The sequence below is a fragment of the Xyrauchen texanus genome, chromosome 31 (assembly GCF_025860055.1).
Source record: "Xyrauchen texanus isolate HMW12.3.18 chromosome 31, RBS_HiC_50CHRs, whole genome shotgun sequence".
In the NCBI taxonomy this organism is placed as follows: Eukaryota; Metazoa; Chordata; class Actinopteri; order Cypriniformes; family Catostomidae; genus Xyrauchen; species Xyrauchen texanus.
In genome coordinates this window covers 9099784-9120814 of record NC_068306.1, presented here as the reverse complement: position 1 = coordinate 9120814, position 21031 = coordinate 9099784, and the positions used below count along the sequence as shown (strand labels likewise).

Below are 21031 nucleotides of genomic sequence, written 5' to 3'. Positions count from 1 at the left end.
CCAGAACTTTGAAGCTCCAAAAAGCATATAAAGGCAGCATAAAATAATCCATATGACTCCAGTGGTTAAATCCATGTCTTCAGAATTGATATGATAGTTGTGGGAGAGAAACAGATCAACATTTAAGTAATTTTTTATTATTAATTCTCCTCTCTGCCCTGGTGGTGATACGCAAAAAGAAAGCTAATCGCCAAAAACAAAAGAATGTAAAAAGTGAAAGTGGAGATTGATAGTAAAAAATACATAAATATTGATCTTTTTATCACCCTGTTCATTTTTCTTTTTGTGTTTTTGGCGATTCACATTCTTCATACAGATTACCACCTACTGGTCAGGGAGAAGAATTTGTAATAAAAATGGATCTACTGATTTGTCTTTCACCTACACTTATCATATTGCTTCTGAAGATATTCATTAAACCACTGGAGTTATATGGATTATTTTTATGCTGTCTTTATGTGCTTTCCGAGATTCAAAAGTTTAGTACTTATTCACTTGAATTATATGGACCTATAGAGCTGAGATGTTCTTCTAAAAGTCTTTGTTTGTGTTCAGCAGAAGAATGAAAGTCATACACATCTGGGATGGCGTGAGAGTAAATGATGAGAGAATTTTCAATTTTGTGTGATCTATTCCTTTAATAGTGGGTGTTACGTATCAAAATAGAGACAGTTGGAGGGGAAGGGTTGAGAAGTTAGAGGGCTTGGTGATGTCAGCCAAAAGGAAAGTTGTTTAAGAGGCAGAGCGAGATATTACATTTTCATGAAAGATTGCAATAAGCATATTTTCTTTGGAATGTTCTGCACAGATCACCTTGCTACCGTGCTGTTTTGCTATATTAGAGTCCCCTCCTCCCCTTATATGTATGGATGGATCAGAGGAAAAAAAAGATCTTGCTTTGCATTCATATTGCTCTGCTGCTGGAAGTTATTGCTGCTGCTCTGTTTTTCATCATCATTTTCTCTTTTCCCTGCATCAGCAGTGTGTTCAGCTCCTCAGCCCATGGCAGTCCTAGCTGGAGCCCCAAAAGCCTGAAGAAAGAATCTGACTCTTCCTCCTGTGAGGACACGGGACAGGCATATGTCATAGGTGAGGACAGAGAGACACACATTCAGCTGTTTCTGTCTGATCTCAACACACCTGCCTAGAAAATTGGTGCAAAATGACATATTCATAATTGACTAGTAATTGGGTTACCTGAACAACTAAGTTTTACAGGATTAGTTCACCCAAAAAATGAAGATTCTCTCATAATTTACAATCCCTCATGCCATCCCAGATGTGTATGACTTTCTCTCTTCTTCAGAACACAAATTAAGATTTTTAGAAGGATATTTCAGCTCTGTAGGTCCATAAAAATGCAAGTGAATGGGTGCCGAATTTTTGAAGCTCCAATAAGCACATAAAGGCAGCATAAAAGTAATCCGTTCAACTCCAGTGGATTCATTTATGTCTTCTAAAGCAAAACGGTTTTGGTACCTATTCACTTGCATTGTGAGGACCTACAGAGCTGCAATATTCAGTGTTCAGCAAAAGAAAGGAAGTCATACACATACGGGATGGCATGAGGGTGAGTAAAGATCATTTTCATTTTTGGCTTGAACTTTCCCTTTAAAAAGAATTGGAAATACAATAATATTTAAACATTTTCAAACTGTCTTGCAATTAGCACAGCATGCTATTTAAAGTGCCATTGCAAACATTTTTAAATGGATTTAAAGGAAATCTATATAAACTAGTCAACATCATTAATGATCCAACAACAAGTCTGCCATCATGACTCCGTGGGAGTCCCTCTCTGCTTTTGAATGTTCTTTTGCTGTCTCTAACGTCCTTTCTTTTGAGTGCTTTCTCTCTATCTCTCTTTCTACTCTTCTCATAAAGTGGGTGGAATCTGTCTCCATCCCTCTCTATGGATTCAGAATATGTCTGCTTCTATCTTTTCATCTTTTTAACAGCTCTCTCCCTCTGTTTCCTCAATGATCTTATCATTTTACCCCTCCATTGCGTCTGCTGTCAGATCAGAGCGAGCAGAAGCCCAAATCCTTGCAACATCTTCCTCTGCATGTGGAGAGCTGGCATAAAAAGAGATTAGAATCTGAATTTATACACTTGGTGTCATGTATTGGTACATGCATCTGTGCTTGTTTTTATGCAATAGATAATGTACAGTCAGTCATCGCAAAGTAAACCCAGAGTCCCAAACAGGACAATTATCCCATCATTACCAAATTTCAGCCAATATATCAGTTTAACCACTAGAAAATATATACAAAATATAAAAAAACATATAACATCTGCTGTATGACCAAGCACACACAGTTATTGGCCGATATGGGGAAATCAAAAAAACATTATATATCGGGCAATTTATCGGCCTGGCCGATATATCGGTTATGTTTACTGCAAATGGTAAGACAGTCTTTGTCCTAATGTCCCTTTTTTGATACAAATTATGTTTTTATATATTAGCAGAGACAATTTTTTTTTTTTTTTTAGCATCTTTTAGCGTCTTCCTCAGGTGTTAGCATGCAGGCTTCCTCCATAGGAATCAGTAGTACAGTATATAATTTGTGTTTGGTTAAGCTTTCCATCATCATTTAGCATGGCTCTACAAACTATTTCACGTAGTCATCTGTCTTTTCCGTCTTTTCAGTGGTCGAATTTAAAAAGCCTGAAACTTGGGAGGAAATGTTGTTGCTCATCTGCTGAAAGCATAGTTGACTTTTAGTGTAGCAGACATGTTTTGAATGTCAATAACAGTTGTTTTACCTCACAGTGACATCAGCCTCAATTTAATCAGAGCTCTCAATCCCAGTGCCTGAGGAGATATTGCCAAATCCAGCATGCTTCAGATTACTGTGTCCATCCTGCTGTTTTAAATGACATGGAGAACGTCTTTTCTAATGCACTGCATTTCTCTCTCTCTCTCTCTCTCTCTCTCTCTCTCTCTCTCTCTGTCTTGGCTCAAGTTTCATTGCCCTCTCTCCGACTCAGACACATGCTGTTGTGGGCCATTAAAAATGCTCCGCTAAGCTGTGTGTTTTAAGTGGGTTTTGCAGCTCTGATATACTGCCATGCTTTGGTCTAATCTCCCTGATCCCAGAGTATGAGCTGCAGAGTACTCGCCATGGCACATTAGTATAGCACATCAGAGGCTTAATGCTGACTGTTAGCACAAAGAAAAGAGTTACAAAGATTGATTAGTCTTGTTAATGAAAGGTGATTGATACGTTTCATACGCACACACAAACTGACTGCTATCAGTTGCTTTCCCTGGGGAAACAGCTGTTCTTTATTTTGTAAGATGACTTAAAGGGATAGTTCACCCAAAAATTAAAATTATCTCCTCATTTACTCACCCCACGCCATCCCAGATGTGTATGACTTACTTTCTTCTGCAGAACACAAATGAAGATGTTATGAAGAATATCTCAGCTCTGTTGGTCCTCACAATGCAAGTGAATGGTGAACAGAACTCAGAAGGTCCACAAAGGACATAAAGGCAGCATAAAAGTAATCCAGATGACTTCAGTGGTTAAATCCATATCTTCTGAAGTGATATGATAGGTGTGGGTGAGAAACAGATCAATATTTAAGTCATTTTTTACTGTAAATCTACTCTTCCACATTCTGGTGTGGAAGTGACTTTTACTTTCACATTCAGCCACCTACTGGTTGAGGCTGGTCAAAGTTGGAGTTTTACAGTACTTATGCTGCTTAATGTCCTTTTTGGACCTTCTGAGTTCTGTTCACCATTCACTTGCATTGTGAGAAGAAAGAAAGTCATACTCATTTGGGATGGCATGACGGGGAGTAAATGATGTGAGAAATGTAATTCTTGGGTAAAATATATCTTTAAAGAAATACATTAAATACGTAAATTAAATTAATAAATAAATAAAATGTTTGGCACCATTTACAGCATCCGTTACTGTCGCATTCAGAAAATGATTTATCTCAGTTCAAAAACAATTAAAAAAAAATTAGCTCTAAAGTTTCATAATTACCTGGAAAACATTTGGATAACAGAATGTATAATTGAACATTTGAACAATAAAAACATTTAACTTGCTTTTGAATTTTAACATGACGAATCATTGCAGTACAGTAATTCAGACTCTGAATGAAGGGGTTTCTGGAGATGCAGTGCTTCATTCTAAAAAAGCTTGATGTGCAACTGTTTTATGCAGAACATTTTGGATCTGTGAACCCCCCAAAAAGTAACCTTCTTCAGAGGCTTTTAGATTGTTGTGTGTGTGTGTGTGTGTGTGTGTGTGTGTGTGTGTGTGTGTGTGTTTTCTAGAAAGCTGTAAGAGTTGAATTAGAAATACTGCCTACTAGTCATTATTTTTGAGTGTGTACGGACACAATTCTAAATACCTCTCTGGTATTTCCGACCCACAGATTCTCTGAAAAAGAAGTTACATGCCTTACCCTCCCCAGAGCGAGATATACAGACCATAAATCTGAAGAAAGACATCAAATACGGGCTGGGTGAGTAAAATACACTGCTTCTGAAAGAGAAGGAGCTCTTTTGACACAAACATGCTGCTAAACACCTGGCGAGGGTAGTAAGGATAATCAGCACACATGCATATAAATGACAGGAATGAAGTGTAGTGTGATAGAGTGCAGACGTCTGGCAGCCCTCATCGTTCAAACAGTTATTCATGAATCCTGCTCATGGACAGAGAGTTCTGTTTTACGTTCCCCACTGAGCGAAAGTGACTTAAACTGTATTATCTTATCAGAATTGGCTTGACTGATTGATTAGTCATTAGAGAAAATATCACTCATTGATGAAATTCATTAAACGGACAAGGGACAGTCTCTATAAATTATAAATAAATAACTTATTTTTGAACCCAGGAGCATATGTAAAAGTATTTGGAAATGTTTCTTTCTGTTGCTGGTGCGACTTTGTAAAATGAAGTGTTTCAGGCTTGTTTGTGTGTTGCGTTTCAGGCTTTCATGTTGTTGGTGGAGAGAACTCGGGGCAACATGACCTGGGCACTCTCATCAGCTCCATCACACCTGGTGGACCTGCTGATATGAACAGCTGTCTGAAACCAGGTATGAAGCGAACCTACTAGTACTTGGCTACTAGGGGCCATGTGGAATCAACTGCTTAAATCTCTTAAGCCCTCTTGTGGTAAAGAGGAGAGGTGCTTTATGTGCTTAAAAATGACTCTAGAGTGCTTGAAACGATTTTAGAGCATGTTAAATGATTGTAGACTCCATGAAAAAATGATTCTAGAATACTTCAAATGATTCTAGAGTGCTTCAAATGATTCTAGAGTGCTGCTTTGAGAGTGCTTCTAATGATTTTAGACTGCTCAAACAATTCTAAAGGCTCAGCCAATTTGAAAATGCTTAAAAAGATTCTAGAATGCTTAAAACTATTCTAGAATACTTGAAATGTTTGTAGAGTGCTTCAAACGAAATCAGAGTTCTTCAAATGATTCTAGAGTCCTTTAATGAATCCACATTGAGTAGATTTAGTAGATCTACATTGAAAGCTACAAATGAGTCTGGAGTGTTTCAAAATATTAAAAGGACTTTAGACTTTTTTAGAGTGCTTCAAACTATTGTAAAGTGCTTCAAGCCATTCTAGAATGTTTCCAATGATTTGCTTTAAATGGTTCAAGGTTGCTTTTATTCTAGAATCAGAGTGCTTCAAACAAATGTTTTAAATGATTGTTGAATGCTTCAATCTATTCTAGAATGTGTCAAATGATTTGAGTCCTTTAAACGGGTTCAGAGTGCTTCAAGTGATTCTAGAGTGCTTCAAGTGATTCTAGAATCAGAGTGCTTCAAGTGATTCTAGAATCAGAGTGCTTCAAGTGATTCTAGAGTGCTCCAAATTATTCTAGAGTGCTTCAAGTGATTCTAGAATATTTGCAACTATTCTAGAGGCTTCAAAATATTCCAGAGTGCTTCAATCTATTCTAGAACCAGAGTTCATCAAACGATTCTAGAGTGCTTCAAATTACTCTAAAAAGCTTTTTGGACAATTTTAGAAAGCAACATTTTCAACAATTCCAGAATGTTTAATGTAAAGTTTTTACCACTTACTGTGTACTGTGCACTTTTACTGTATGTGTATACTTGCAGGTGATAGGCTGTTGAGTGTGAATGATGTCAGTCTGGAGGGCCTATCACACAACACTGTGGTGGAGATTCTCCAGAGTGCTCCTGATGATGTCACGTTGGTGGTCTCTCCAGGTAATGCAAATAATATACACGTTTTTGGCCCTATTCTAAGAACTAATAAAGTTAAAGGTAAATTTCACCACATTCAAATTGGCCCATGTTATAGCTGTTTTTGGGTGTGTTTTGTCTCCTACTGGTCAAAAGCAGATGTTGCAAGACTCTACCTTGTGTGGTGGCAGGGGAAGACATACAAGTTTTCAAGATAAACTTCTGGAAAAGTTGTATAGATGATAATATTGTTATCAAGCTTTCTTTCTTTTTCTCTTAGACTCTACTTCAGGAATCCAACAGTACAAATCAGGCTCAGCCACACAAGAACAAGATATTGATGTTGATTATTCCTCAGAAGAGCATGCAGACTCTCCAAGCCCCTCTCCCACCTACAGCAAAACATCTCCACCTCAGTCGGTCCGACAGGAGAGTGTAAGTTCGCAGGATTCTCGAACAGAAAGCGCTGGTCACTTGCAAGCTAATCTCAATGGATTCCATCGCAACATTCCTACTGAGTGTACCACTTCAGCCCAGTCGCTATTTGCTGACAGTAAACCCACAATTGAGGCCATCCCACCAGCTTTGCCCCCTAAAACCAGGAAATCCAAAGTCCCAGAGGTTCAGAAAGAGCTGGAATATTCAGACAGAGGGGATTCCGACATGGATGAAGACACATGTTCAAGTAGCCAAGATAAACAAAAGACTAAAAAGGTAGAATCAGTCTCTGTAGTGATTTGAAAGAACTTTGATTCACGCCTATAGATCAAGTTTTGAATAAAATTTCTAGTTAACGGTTTTGATATGAACTTTAACATACAGTTTGTGAATTTCAAGTGTCACTTCAGTGTTTTAACTTCACAAAATATATTAAAATACTTTTTTTTTTTAATATTAGGAATTAAGATTTCTTTAACTCATTGTATCCCTCCTTTGAGTTCCCTACATGTCAAGAGATTCAGAACGTAATTTGGGATATACAAACATTTTTTACATTTACACTGTGTTCTAACTAGGGGTGATGCAAGAGATTTTCTGTGAGAAGTAATTATGTGTAAACAATATACAGTTATGTAGAGTGGGATATTGTACCAGTGAGATATCAAGAACTCCTGTCATTCGCTGCTTGTTGCAATCGCCAATTTGGTTTGGACAAAAAATGAATTGCATCACCACACCCAGTTAGTACACAGTGTTACACTTTCACAGTGTAACAAGGTTCTTAAGATGGGCAAGGAGGAGGTGGGAACCAGCTGAACAGTCAATGTAAAATCTGAATAACAAACTGAACTCAAACATAACATCAAATGCAAATCAAATAAAGATGCACACACAGCTTTGTGCATCTCTCTCTCTCTCTCTCTCAACTGGGATCTCAGGCCTCCCCCTTATCTCTCTCCCACTGATTATTTAACTCGGCGCCAGGCATGCATCATCACAGCCCGGCCACGGCCTCCTCCTCAGCTCACACCTCCACCACCAGATTCAGGCCATGGAGACCTCTGGCCTAACTTACTCTCCACCCTCCTTTCCTGGAAGGGGCGGTGTTGCCATTTCATCCGCCCTTCCTCCAGCCGGCCTTCCCCGCCTCCTGGGAAACTGAGAGAGATGAGGAGAGGTAGAGGGGAGAGAGAAAGAGCGAGTGGGTGAGAAAGAGAGTTTAAAGAGAGAAAATGTGGCTTGCCAGTCACCGGATACGCTGTCACCTGGTCCTCAGCCACTCCTCCACTCTCTGGCAGATGACAGCTGCTCCTCCCCTGGCGGACGGCAGCGGTTCCTCCGCCTCCTCGTGGATGGCTACAAGTCTTCCGTCCCCTGGCAGATGGCAACGGCTCCTGCAATTCCTGGCAGACAGCAGTGGTTCCTCCGGTTCCTGGCATACAGCAGCAACTCCTCCGTACCCTGGTGGAGAGCAACGGCTTCTCCTTCACCTGGCTGGCGGCAGCGGCGGCGAGGACTCCACGACAGAGCATCCCTCCTCCTTCCCGAGTTTCGGCACCAAATGTAAAAGACCTCTGTTCTGTCGGGAAAGGAGGAAGCTGGGACTTTTTCTCTCTCTCCCGCTGATTAGGTGACTGCTGGCCGAGCACCCTCACGGCCCGGCCACACCCTCATCCTCGTCACACACAGACATGTGAAATATATGTTCAATATGTGGCTCTGCGTTCATTCCAAGTTGGTTTTCCAAAAGACTTTTGCTAACTTCTTATATGCAACTTGGATACACACACTTGCCAAGCAAACACGTTAAACATGGATAAAACCATTCTTTCTGCTTGTTACCATTTTCCCCTCCTTCCTCCTTGACCAGTTGCATTTCTCAATGTAAATGCAATGCATTTTTGCATGCCTACACCAAACAGCGACCCTTAACCAGATACATTCAGCCCATAACCTTTGACTTCTTGCCCCTTGCATGTATTTACCCAGCTCTTCTCTGTTCACAGGGGGTTTCTCCCAACAACGACATGGAGACTTTAAGTGCTAGTAGCCCAGAAGTTAATAGCCTCCAACCTGGAGATCTATTTGACGTTGAGCTGTCCAAAATAGATAGCAGTCTGGGCATTAGTGTCACGGTACTGTTTGGAAAGGTTTCCGCTCTCTCTCTTTTCTTCTTTGTTTCTTCTTTACTCATTACTTTGTGTGTGCATGTGTTGTTTTTGTGCCCGTAGCTCTCGCTGCTTTTTGAAGCTCCTCGCTTGGTTTCTGTTTTGGGAAAGTAGGTTTTGGCTCTTTGAATGCAGATTTTTACAGGCATATCAATTGGCTCCTTTGCTAACGGTAAAACCAAAACCACAGTAGGTACAGTAGGGTATTTGAACACTTGCCCACACCCAACAATACAATACATTATTTATTCTATTGTATTTATATAGGATAAAGACTAATGCCTGCATGGATTTGCATTTGCTTGACTCCGTTTGCTGCGGTGTGATTTATACAATGATCCTTTGCTGAGATTCGTAAGCATGCCACATTTGTTTTGTAGACTTTAGTCATGATTTTATGACTAAAAGGATTTTAAGTCATTTTAATTTAGGAATGAATGCAGGTTTTAGTAAAAAGCATAGGCAAAGTTCACCTAAAAAGGAAAATTCTGTCATCATTCACTCACCCTCATGTTTTTCCAAACACCTACGACTTCAATATGGGTTTGGAACAACATCTTTGGGAGAACATCTTTGGGTCAACTGTCCCTTTAATCATACATTTTCAAACTCAAGTACTTTTCTGTATGTAAGGGTAGGTGATGCTTGGTTCATATGGTTCGATCATGTAAGCTTAGTCATTGATTTATAATACATCACTCATAATCTATATCATGTAAATGAAGGTGTTCTATTGAGCACCTAATAAATTAATACAGTGATAAAGAACCAGAACATGGATGATGGACTGTTTATTTCCATAATGCATCTCTGAATGGGTGTATTTATGTGTTTGTTTGTCACAGGGTGGCTCGAATACAACGTTGAGGCACGGAGGGATATACGTCAAATCTCTCATCCCTAAAGGAACAGCTGAGCTGGATGGCAGGATTAAGAAAGGTGAAAAAGAAATGATGGACATCTATTTTTAAAGTGGCATGTTCACCTTATTAAAGAAAAACTAGTTCTTAGGTTTTGCATTTACCTTCTCATGTCTATCACATAGTGAGTCTCACAAAGAAATAAAGGTCATATTTCAGGTCATATTTAATCCTAAAATCAAAAGAAGACATAAGATTATCTGTACCACAATATTTTCTGCAGTGTTACATTCTTTTCATGACAATTATGCACCCTCTTCCCCCAATATTTAGTAGCCTACAATAATGCCAAAAATCTCATAATGGTAGTTTTTGTTGTACTTCAGTAATATAATTGTACTCATTGTAAACAATTAGTCTCAACAGTTGATGTTCATAACTGTTTTATAGTAACCATGCAGTAGCCATTTTTACAAACAATGGTATATGTACCAGAAATTAACCATGGAGTCACTATAGTAAAACTAATCTTATTTTTTGGCAAAATGGTTATGATTTGTATTGCCATAGTTTTGTTTTCCCTGTATTATTGTTTTGGATGGACCTCGAATGTCATGGTTAAAATATGGTTACTGTTGTATTAAGACCATTGTGTAATAATTGGTACTGTAGTAAACCATGGACATTTTTCATGGTTACTAGTTTTACACAAACACCATGGTTGAACTATAGTAACTTTAGTTAAACCATGGTACGTGTTGTGGCTACTACTGCTATGGTTGTACTACAAATGCTATAGTTGAACTATAGTTACTGTAGTAAAACCATGGTAAATGTTGTGGTTAATATTGTCTTAATAAAAATACCTTTGTTGAATGATCATTGTAGTTAAACTATGCTAAATGATAAAATGCTAAAGTATGCAGCATTTGAGGGAATGCAGGACTATTTTAGAAAATACATCCCGTCCCTGTCCTCTAAGGGGCTCCATTGAAATATGACCTGGACATTTCTTTATGAGATTCACCCAGACATCTTAAGAAGTTAGCATGTGGATTTTATTTCCTGTAGGAGACCGTGTAGTGGCCGTAAATGGGAAGAGCCTGGATGGTGCCACTCACAAAAAGGCAGTAGAGCTGTTAAGAGACACTGGGCAGGTGAGAACACTGGTGAATGCTGCATTGCGATCAGAGTCTTTCTAGCAAGTCAGTCCACTGTCAGCCATCTTTGGAATTCTCCCTAAAAGCTATTTAAATAAATTGATCAATTGTCACACATTATACATACATGTCTGTATATACATGGTGAAATTATTTATTTTTCACATATCCCAGCTAAGCTGGGGTCAGAGTGCAGGGTCAGCCATGATACGGCGCCCCTGGAGCAGATAGGTGCTCAAGGGCCCAACAGTGGTGTCTTGGTGGTGTTGTGGCTTGAACCCCTGAGCTTCTGGTCAGTAACCCAGAGCCTTAACCGCTGAGCCACCACTGCCCTAGTCATGACTTTCCAGTCAAAAACTTCTTGCCAAGCTTATATTTAAACAACATATTTCAAATCAGCAGTAAAATCGGACAACTCCTGTATCATAAATTGTGCTATACCTCATATTACGTTAAAAAGCTACATTTTCCCAGCTTGTATTGCTAATGTGCATGAGTTGATTGACAGGCGATGTCTTTTATCATGTGATTGGCTCTTTTACCTGTAAGGTGGGTCTTTCTTCATCCATTGACCATTGGGTGCAAGAGCTTCTTGGTTGGGCATTCCAGTTTCTTCCATTCATTTGAATAGAAGTGGCCCATCTCTCATAAATAAATAGTCTCTGATATTGGTGCAGCCTGGTGCCCCAAGAGGCCATTTTCTGTATTACAATTTTCACCAGATTTAATTCAATTTCTCACTTTTGTTTTTCTTGTGTCTTTCTGCCTCTTCTCAGGCGGTCCATCTGTTGATGGAGAAAGGTCAACCCCCAGCAGACACCGTTCATGCCCCCCTGACCCCTCAAAGTACTGCCAATCCCCAGAACAATCCCTCAGAAACACAGAACACAGGCACAGAAGAGCCTACACCAGTGAAGAAAGCAGATTACAACTTCATCACACCAGGTGAGAGGTGGAACGCACTGCCTCCTGCAGGCAGATATATACCAATGCGGTTTCAAAAGCTTAGTGGTTGAAAATCTGTATTAGGAACCCAACAGTTGTAGATTTTAAACCATGAATAGTTAGAAAGTTTTTACCCGTACTTTATTGGGTGTGAACTTGCTGTAAATCGTCTTTTTTATCCTCTCTAGATAACACGTTTGAGGTGGGTTTGGTGAAGAACACATCCGGTCTGGGCTTCAGTTTCAGTCGTGAGGATAATGTTCCCGGAGAGCCGGTGGGCTCCAGTATGGTCCGGGTCAAGAAGCTGTTTCCCGGGCAACCAGCAGCCGAGAGCGGCCGTATCCAAGTGGGCGACGTCATCTTGCGTGTCAATCAGACATCACTGAAAGGATTGTCACAACATGTACGTTAACCCTATACTTTGGTCTGAGAGGATTGAAACCCCCCCCATGTTGTGAATCTTTGGCCATGTCCACACTGAAAAGCCAAATAAGTTGACTTTACTCAATTGAATTGAGTAATGGTGCCTCCAACTGTTATTAAGTTCACTTAACTTTGTGTTCATATAGAATTAATTTAACTTTGCTTAAGCACTATCGTCTGCAGCCATATCACCCTGCAGCTATTCCCTGGTTGCCCAAAAGCTAAGCAGGTTTGAACCTGGCCAGAACCTGGATGGGAGACCTAATGAGAAAAACTAAGGTTGCTGCTGGAAGGCCATCAGAGGGTCTTCTCCCTGTGGTCTGTGTGGGTCCTAATGCCCCAGTATATTGGCAGCGACACTATACTGTAAAAAAAGTGCCATCCTTAGGATGAGACATTAAACTGGGGTCTTGACACTCTCTGTGGTCATTTAAAAATCCCACGGCACTCCTCATAAAGAGCCAGGGGTATACTCTGGTGTCTTGGCCAAATTCCCCCCACTGGCCCTTATCTATCACAGCCTTCTAATAATCTCCATCCCTGAACTGGCTACATCACCCTACTCTCCTCTCCATCATTAGCTGGTTGCGGTGAGCACTGACGCACTATGGCTGCTGTCACTGTCGCATCATCCAGGTGGATGCTGCACACTGGTGGGGTTGAGGAGAGTCCCCCTATACTATGTAACATGCTTTGAGTTCCTAGAAAAGCACTAGATAAACATAAGAAATTATAATTATTAACTTATTAAGTTAAGGTAACTAGATGCAAGTAGACTTAACTCCGATTTGCCATTTAAATATAGTTGTTTCCACTTAATAATTTTAGTTGAATTGACTCAAATTTAGATCATACTATAACACTTTGTGGTGTTTTTCAGGAGGTGATATCTGCTCTAAGAGGGACTGGGCAAGAGGTGACCCTTCTGTTATGTAGACCTGAGTCGGGGGTCTTACCTGGGATGGACCCTGCCATTAAGGTAAGACTTTTGAGTTTTCACATCACTGTTAAAAAGGCATGTCTATTTGACTTAAAAGACAATTCCAGATTAACTTTAGATTAAGATTTATCAACAGCATCTTTGGCCTGTTCTTGAACAATAAAATAATTTTGACTCATCCCTCAGTTTGTAAAAACAAACCAAGTTTGTGTTTCATATAATGTAATTACAAAGGAAACACACTGAGTGTGTTAGCATGAGGCAGATGCGATAAAATTGCTTACTAATCCTGTTGGTCCAAGTTTAATAATCTTTTATCATTTACTCACCCTCATGCCATCCAAGATGTGTATGACTTTCTTTCATCTGCAGAACAGGCAAGTGTGCCGCACAAGCCCTCAAAAGTGAAGCCAAAACGTCTCGATCGCCCCCCGGTGACTGGTCCTAGTATAGGTCATAAACCCCGCCTCCCCATGTTATTCAACAGGACGTGAGACCAACTAAACAATTAAATTACACTTCACATATCTTTTTTTCCAAAGATAGTTTCTGTCATTTACTGTCGTTTCTATCATGTTGATGTAATTTCAAGTGTTTGTTTTCAAAATAAGTTTGTTTTTAGTTAGTTATTTGATGCTATAAAAACGGTGCTGTGACATCACGCTGTGATTGACAGGTTCTCTGAGCGAAGTAGTCACTGAAGCACCAACTGACTTTTTTTCGGGATCTTCGGAGGACTGAGGAGATTGGGGCTTTAAATTTAATATAAAAATTTCTATAATTAATTATTTTCACACCTTCATAAGTCAAAAGTGCAGGGGCGTGTCCTTGCGATTGATTCAGCGAGAGTGAGGGCGGGGCCTTGATTTTGCGGCTTTAATTCCTGCTCACTACTGCGCAGGTCTGGTCCCGAAATCGTAACTGCGTAGACTCAAGTCAGCGCCATATCGGGGCTTCAGTTCTCACCAATGGAAAAGAGCGAAGGGGCGTCGTCCATCTTTTTTTAGTCTATGAGAACAGGTCTGAATATTTTTAGAAGAATATCTCCACTCTGTAGGTCCATATAATGCAAGTGAATGGATTATATGGACCTACAGATATTCTTCTAAAAATATTCGTAAAGGTTATCCATGTGGCTTGTGCGTCATATCCCAAGTCTTCTGAAGGCATATGAAACCCAAATGTATTTGTTCTTCACTGAAAATCTTGACATCCATTGCATATTTGTAAGTTTCATGAGAGAAGCTTGTTCACAGTGGCTTGTGTGTTCATTTGAAGACTTGTGTTGTTTAGCAGTTTTTTATGATAATTTTGGGTAATTATTTAAACTTTAAGTAAGGCAATATCCACAGGGCTGTGATATTTAAAACATTTCTTTTTGTGTTCCTCGTTAAAAAGTCATACAGGTATGAAACGACATGATGGGGGAGTGAATTATGACTTTTAATTTTAGCATTTACATTTTTGGGTGAATCATTCTTTTAAAATAAAACCTCAAATTCACCCTCCCCAGACTCCCGTGCCCTCTCCACGAAAACAAGTCAACCTTCAGCCCCAACCTGATCCCAAGACCAGCTCTCCCCCTCAAGCAGATCACGAGCGGTCGATCGATCTGTTGGAAGAAGCTCTGGAGAGGTCGCTGATGAAGTCGCCCACTCGCAGGGACAGTTACAGCGACAGCACAGACAATGACGAGCTGGAGGAGGCTTTCAGTCCCAATAACCTGGAGCAGGTCAGCCAAGCCTGGGACCGCATTCTCTACCAGACCCCCATGTCTACCAAATTCGGTCAATACGAGAGCACCAATCTGGAAGACACCATACGATCGGCGTATTACTCACCCAGACAGTCAATGTCTAGACAAGAGGTCAAAAAAAGGTCAGCAATTAATTCTTGGGTAATAAGACTACATAAAAAATAAGGGGATTTGCTGGATATATATATATATATATATATATATATATATATATATATATATATATATATATATATATATATATATATATGTATATGTATGTATAAAAAGAAAAAAGAAAATAAGGTAATCAAATACAAAATAGGGAAAAAAAAACAGTTTATACTTTTAGACTTTCTCAAATGAGAGGGGGCCTGGGTAGCTCAGCATGTACAGATGCTGACTACCAAACTTGGTGTCACGAGTTCGAATGCAGGGCGTGCTGAGTGACTCCATTCAGGCTTCCTAAGCAACCAATTGGCTCAGTTGCTAGGGTGGGTAGAGTCATGTTGGGTTAATCTCCTTGTGGTCGCTATAATGTGGTTCTCGCCCTCGGTGGGGCACGTGGTGAGCCGTGCGTGGATGCCGCAGAGAATAGCGTGGGCCTCCATACGCGCTAGGTCTCCGCGGTAACGTGCTCAACAAGCCAAGTTGCCAGATTGACGTTCTCAGATGCAGAGGCAACTGAGAGTCGTCCTCCTCCACCCGGATTGAGGCGAGACACTACATTACTATGAGGACCTAGAGCGCATTGGGTATTGAGCATGCCAAATTGGGGAGAAAAGGGAAGAAAATCCAAAACAAAAACAAAAAAAGTTTTTTCAAAGGAGACATTTTGATTTATCATCATTAGAGTTAAAAAGCTGTTATGACATAAACAGACTTGTTAGTTGTTTAGTTAGTTGTAGCCCTGGTTACTGAGTTCAGGTGGGAATGGGACTAATTTTCTCCTGTGGGAATGTCTTAGTCGGTCTAGATCATGTGACTTTGTATGTGTTATACAACACTGCGGAAAACAGCAAGAAGACTGTTGTTTATGCTGCTGAATGCAGCGGTGTGATAAAGATCAGTCAAAACAAGCCGGATTTTATTGATGTAATTTTATTTTTATTTTTGTACTGCAGAAGACCACGGTGACATAAGCTCTATCACCTTAAATAATAATAAAATAAAACAGATAAAACATCGATGTCTTGAAATTGTCATTAGGCTTGAAAAGTCACTGAAAGGTACATTAGTCTGCTCACTTTCTAGTTTGTATTTCTCATTTTAATATGAATTTCATAAACTCCCACCCTGTATTCAATAATTGTGAAGTTACTTTATTTCAATATTACTTTATTTAAATTATTTTTAAGAAATGGATAAAAAGTGGGGACAAATATCTACAAAGTTTATTGTATGTAAATTATAAAACAAATAATTTAATTTCATTTATATATTTGTGTCCACTATTTCCTGTCTGTGTCATCATCTACTTCCTCCTCATCTTCATCCTTCTTCATTCAGTGATCTGGACAGCTCCGCAATGTGCATATCGTCTTCTCCTGCCCTGTCTGAAGGTGGTGTCGTGAGCCCCAGTCCAGACCCTCTTCCTCCACCGTCGCCAAACCCAGTTAACCTAAGTCTCCAAGACCACGCCCATGAGGAGAAGTTTATCCCTGTAAGACCTAGGGGTTCTATATATTTTTTTCATGTGATAAACCAATCTGTTTCTGATCTGGATGTGCAATTCTAATGGAATGTCCTGCATGGATTGTTGGTCTTTCAAAGTCACTGTATAGAACCAATGTGTGACCTCTCGACCATTTTCATTTTCAGGAGGTGGAGCTGAAGGTCTCTCTGGGGAAGTCTGATAAAGGAAGTTTAGGCTTCACTCTCACTAAAGGAACAGACAACAACTGCTACATCCATGACATAATCCATGATCCTGCTAAAGGAGATGGCAGACTGCGGCCTTTGGATCGCATGATAATGGTACAACATTACTGAGCGGTAGTAACTCAATTTTTTGTGTGGGATTGGATGGGCCTCTCAAATGAACAGAGCAATATTTTGAAAGCACCACAATGTTTACTCCTCAGGAAGTAGGACTTCTAGTGGTCTCTGCATGTTGAACAGGGTTAGGAGAAAGTATACAAACTAGGGCTGTTGATTTAATGCGTGCAAAAATAAATAAAATAAATGCAATTAATCATGCCCCCAGACCTTTGTAAGGAATATATCTACCACTGGAGCAAGTCAAGCTTGAAGTGCCTCCCGTTTTCAGCAGGGGGCAGTAAGCGAAACTCCGGCTGTGCAAACAACATGACGATGTGTTCTTGCGTTTATACACAGCTGGAGAGTGTGCAACAGTCTGGTTTCGGAAGTAAAAATCCCATTCATTTGTTACATAGACTTAGTGATTTTCAATAATAACTTACAAACCTTTAAGATAGACCTACCTATCTTAAAGGAGCTTCGAGGTTGTTCATCGATATATATACTTCCAATCAGTCTGTGTTATTTCAACTTCATTGTTTTAAAATCTTGTTTGATTGTGAAATCCCTGGTAAACAACTACATTGCCCATGGTAAAGCAGAGAATGCTTCACCAATCAGAGAACCATGGCCAACAAAGCTTGCGAAACATGCCTTGGAGCGACCCACTCCCATGATGCACTGTGAATGACTTAATCGAGTTGGTCTCCCTTCGCCCTTAAACTACTTGTATATATTTGGAGTGGTGGTGGCGTAGTGGACTAAAGCACATAACTGTTAATCACAAAACTGGTAATCAGAAGGTCACTGGTTCGATCCCCACAGCTACCACCATTGTGTCCTTGAGTAAGGCACTTAACTCCAGGTTGCTCCGGGGGGATTGTCCCTGTAATAAGGGCTCTGTAAGTCGCTTTGGATAAAAGCGTCTGCCAAATGCATAAATGTAAATGTATTTGTACATATCTGAATATTTTGCTCTAAACGTAAAATATATTGTTTCTCTACTTCTAATCAACAACCTAAAATCAATAGTTTTAAATGTTCCCAGAATTTTTTTTATTCACTTACATCATTTGCAAAGCTTCAAGGGATTTTAGTTTGTGCCCTCTTGAAAGACTGTAACAGTCTTGTACCTTTGTCTTTTTTGCCTCAAAACAAAGTTTGTTATGTTGTGATTCACGTCAGAGCTGGTTGGTTTGGTTTGGTTTGGTTTATGGCTTATGCCTCTTTTATGGAAGAATTTCTAAGATCCCTAAAAAAAGATTATGGGAAAAATACTACCAGAAACAAGATGGCTGAAAAATGGGTGGGCACTTTTGCCAAATTTTTCAGCCATCTGGGTTTCAGAAGTATTTTTTACATTAATGTTTTTGTATAGGGATTTTATAAAATCCTATTCCGAATGTTGGGATCTTTAGATGTGCTTTTCAAATAGATTTATAAAACCCATTGTTTTGCATCTCTACTTCTCTTTCTAAATTTTAGGTGAATAACACAGATGTGTCTGGCATGAATCACACAGAGGTGGTGAACCTGGTGCGTGCCGCCCCCAATGTCGTGGACCTTGTGGTGGGCCGCGTTCTAGAACCACCCAAACCACCAATAGAGGCCCATCTTCTGCCTGACATCTCATTTCAGTGCCACGACGAGCCTCTGGGTAATTTCTTCATTATGTTTATTGTACATTATCCTGTTAAAGGTGCGTTCAGTAATTTGGGGCTAATTTAAAAAGTTGTACACATTAATAAATAAATTGTGTTATTGTGAAGAGTGATCTGAATGGTGTACACTCACATGTGAGGAAGACTGTACCCATAGTAGTTCTAATTCTATAAAAAGTTTTTTTTATTATACATGGTGCGGGTCACCCCTTTAATGTGATTCACCATGTTGAAATGACATGGTCTGCTGTGTTTCACTAAACGTCACAGAAGAAAATCCTTGTGCTCCTTGGCTGCAGCCTATGTAGAGACGTGTCTATCCTTAGCACAGTGTTGTTTAGTGACGCGAAGAGCGAAAAGAACACAATGGAACATACTATTATTGTGCTTTTAGAAGGGGAGACAACAGGAGATTCGGTAGCTGTACTGCTGAAAAACCGAAAAAGGTCTGATGCAAGTCATCTGCTGGGTTCTCCTGAGCTCCTATCCATCTATCAGAAGTTTTGTGCTCATCATATATATTCAGTATAATACTAGAGTCTTCCAAGGCCATTTGTACTACAGTAAGCTAACCGTGAAATTGGTGTTCTTGGAACCTCCTTGAATCCTACTGATCTAGTCAAACAGCAGTTGATTTGTAGATTCCACTGGGTTTGACCAGTGCAAGTGGAGCATTAGTGTTATCTGACTGGCAGAGGTCAACAGGACCTTACTGGGTCACGCAAAGACACAATATCCATCACTATAAACAAAGTCCAACTGCACTTCCCTGGAAAGAAAGAGCTCATGGGGTTAGACAACAAGTGAGAGAAGAGTATCAGATTTCAGCTTACTGAGAGACAAAAGCAAAAGAAAGTAAGACAGCCTGTGCTTAGCCTCTGCTGTTAGAAAGAAGCAAGCACTGTTAGGGTTAGCAGAGCTTGATCACACGGCTGTAGACAGCTGATAAAAGTGTTTGTTTTCTGGGTGTGTGTGGACATCTATTGTAGGGCTGGTTCTTGATGGAGGAAGTGACAGTGGGTTGGGCATGCTGTACATAAAAGACATTATCTCCGGGTCTGTAGCCTCTACAGAAGGCAGTTTGAGGCACATGGATATCATACATTACATCAACGGAGCTCCGACACAGGATCTGACTTTGAGCGAGAGCTGTAGACTCCTTCAGCTGTCATTGAGGAATCTAACGCTCAAAGCCACCAGGTGAGTTATAGATTTATGCGACGTGACAGTGATGATGGCTCGAGAGAGAAATCAGAAATATCACAACAAATTTAATCCAAAGATTAATATCGGATGAACTGTTGGAACCGTTGGCACTATGAAACAGAAAATATGCTTTTTGATAGATGTTTTTTGTCAGCTGTTATCAAAGAATGTATTATTTCTGGACGGATGCCACTGTCTTAACTCTGTATGTCAGTAGGAATGGAAAGCCTGTTTTTCCGGGTGAAGAGCAGATGTCATTACTGAACAATAACATCAGTCCTAAAGTCTTTCAGAGTATGAATGGTGAGCTTACTGAAACCTATTAAAAGTTCCTCATAATCTGTAATCCTTGTTGTCAGTGCAGGTGCTGCGATGTGTTGAGCTGTCATGCTCGTGGGGGGCCTGGGTTCGGTCCAGGTTGTGTTGCCATGCTGGTCCCCTCTCTTCACACACACACCTTGATTTCCTGTATCTCTAGTCTCCTCTACTGTGTCTATTAGTAGTGGCGATAATTAATAATAACTTATTAAAAATAAGATATTATATATCTTATATATAATGTTAGTTAAGGTATCTAACTCACGAGAGTTAGGTGAGATAGGTGAGTGAGGTGAGATAGGTGAGTGAGGTGAGATAGGTGAGTGAGGTGAGATAGGTGAGGTGAGTGAGGTGGGTGAGGTGAGTGAGGTGAGATAGGTGAGGTGAGTGAGGTGGGTGAGGTGGGTGAGGTGAGTGAGGTGAGTGAGGTGAGAGAGGTGAGGTGAGGTGAGTGAGGTGAGGTGAGATGAGTGAGGTGAGATAGGTGAGGTGAGGTGAGTGAGGTGAGGTGAGTGAGGTGAGATGAGTGAGGTGAGATGAGTGAGGTGAGATAGGTGAGGTGAGTGAGGTGAGTTAGCTGAGGTGAGTGAGGTGAGGTGAGAGAGGTGAGGTGAGGTGAGGTGAGATAGGTGAGGTGAGATAGGTGAGGTGAGGTGAGGTGAGATAGGTGAGGTGAGTGAGGTGAGTGAGGTGAGGTGAGTGAGGTGAGTGAGGTGAGGTGAGTGAGGTGAGGTGAGTGAGGTGAGGTGAGTGAGGTGAGGTGAGGTGAGTGAGGTGAGGTGAGGTGAGAGAGGTGAGGTGAGATAGGTGAGGTGAGGTGAGATAGGTGAGGTGAGGTGAGATAGGTGAGGTGAGTGAGGTGAGATAGGTGAGGTGAGTGAGGTGAGATAGGTGAGGTGAGATAGGTGAGATAGGTGAGGTGAGATAGGTGAGGTGAGTGAGGTGAGGTGAGATAGGTGAGGTGAGATAGGTGAGGTGAGATAGGAGGTG

At 40.4% G+C, this 21031-nt stretch overlaps 1 protein-coding gene across 8 annotated transcripts in view; it reads left to right on the top strand.

Annotated features, from left to right (window-relative positions):
* Positions 1 to 21031, top strand: part of LOC127624790 (tyrosine-protein phosphatase non-receptor type 13-like) — a 104503-nt gene that overhangs the window by 65122 nt on the left and 18350 nt on the right. Inside the window, exons 19-35 of one of the 8 annotated variants that reach the window (XM_052099678.1) lie at positions 983 to 1089; positions 4408 to 4497; positions 4969 to 5076; positions 6118 to 6228; positions 6485 to 6918; positions 8652 to 8780; positions 9659 to 9752; positions 10745 to 10830; positions 11610 to 11778; positions 11967 to 12181; positions 13082 to 13180; positions 14655 to 15019; positions 16386 to 16539; positions 16698 to 16853; positions 18342 to 18513; positions 19507 to 19717; positions 19941 to 20026. In XM_052099678.1, coding sequence (XP_051955638.1) covers positions 983 to 1089; positions 4408 to 4497; positions 4969 to 5076; positions 6118 to 6228; positions 6485 to 6918; positions 8652 to 8780; positions 9659 to 9752; positions 10745 to 10830; positions 11610 to 11778; positions 11967 to 12181; positions 13082 to 13180; positions 14655 to 15019; positions 16386 to 16539; positions 16698 to 16853; positions 18342 to 18513; positions 19507 to 19717; positions 19941 to 20026 — 2786 coding nt within the window. Of the gene's footprint in view, positions 1 to 979; positions 1090 to 4407; positions 4498 to 4968; positions 5077 to 6117; positions 6229 to 6484; positions 6919 to 8651; positions 8796 to 9658; positions 9753 to 10744; positions 10831 to 11609; positions 11779 to 11966; positions 12182 to 13081; positions 13181 to 14654; positions 15020 to 16385; positions 16540 to 16697; positions 16854 to 18341; positions 18514 to 19506; positions 19718 to 19937; positions 20027 to 21031 lie in introns of all 8 variants that reach the window. The other 7 variants (XM_052099677.1, XM_052099673.1, XM_052099676.1 and 4 more) reach the window with 7 other exon arrangements.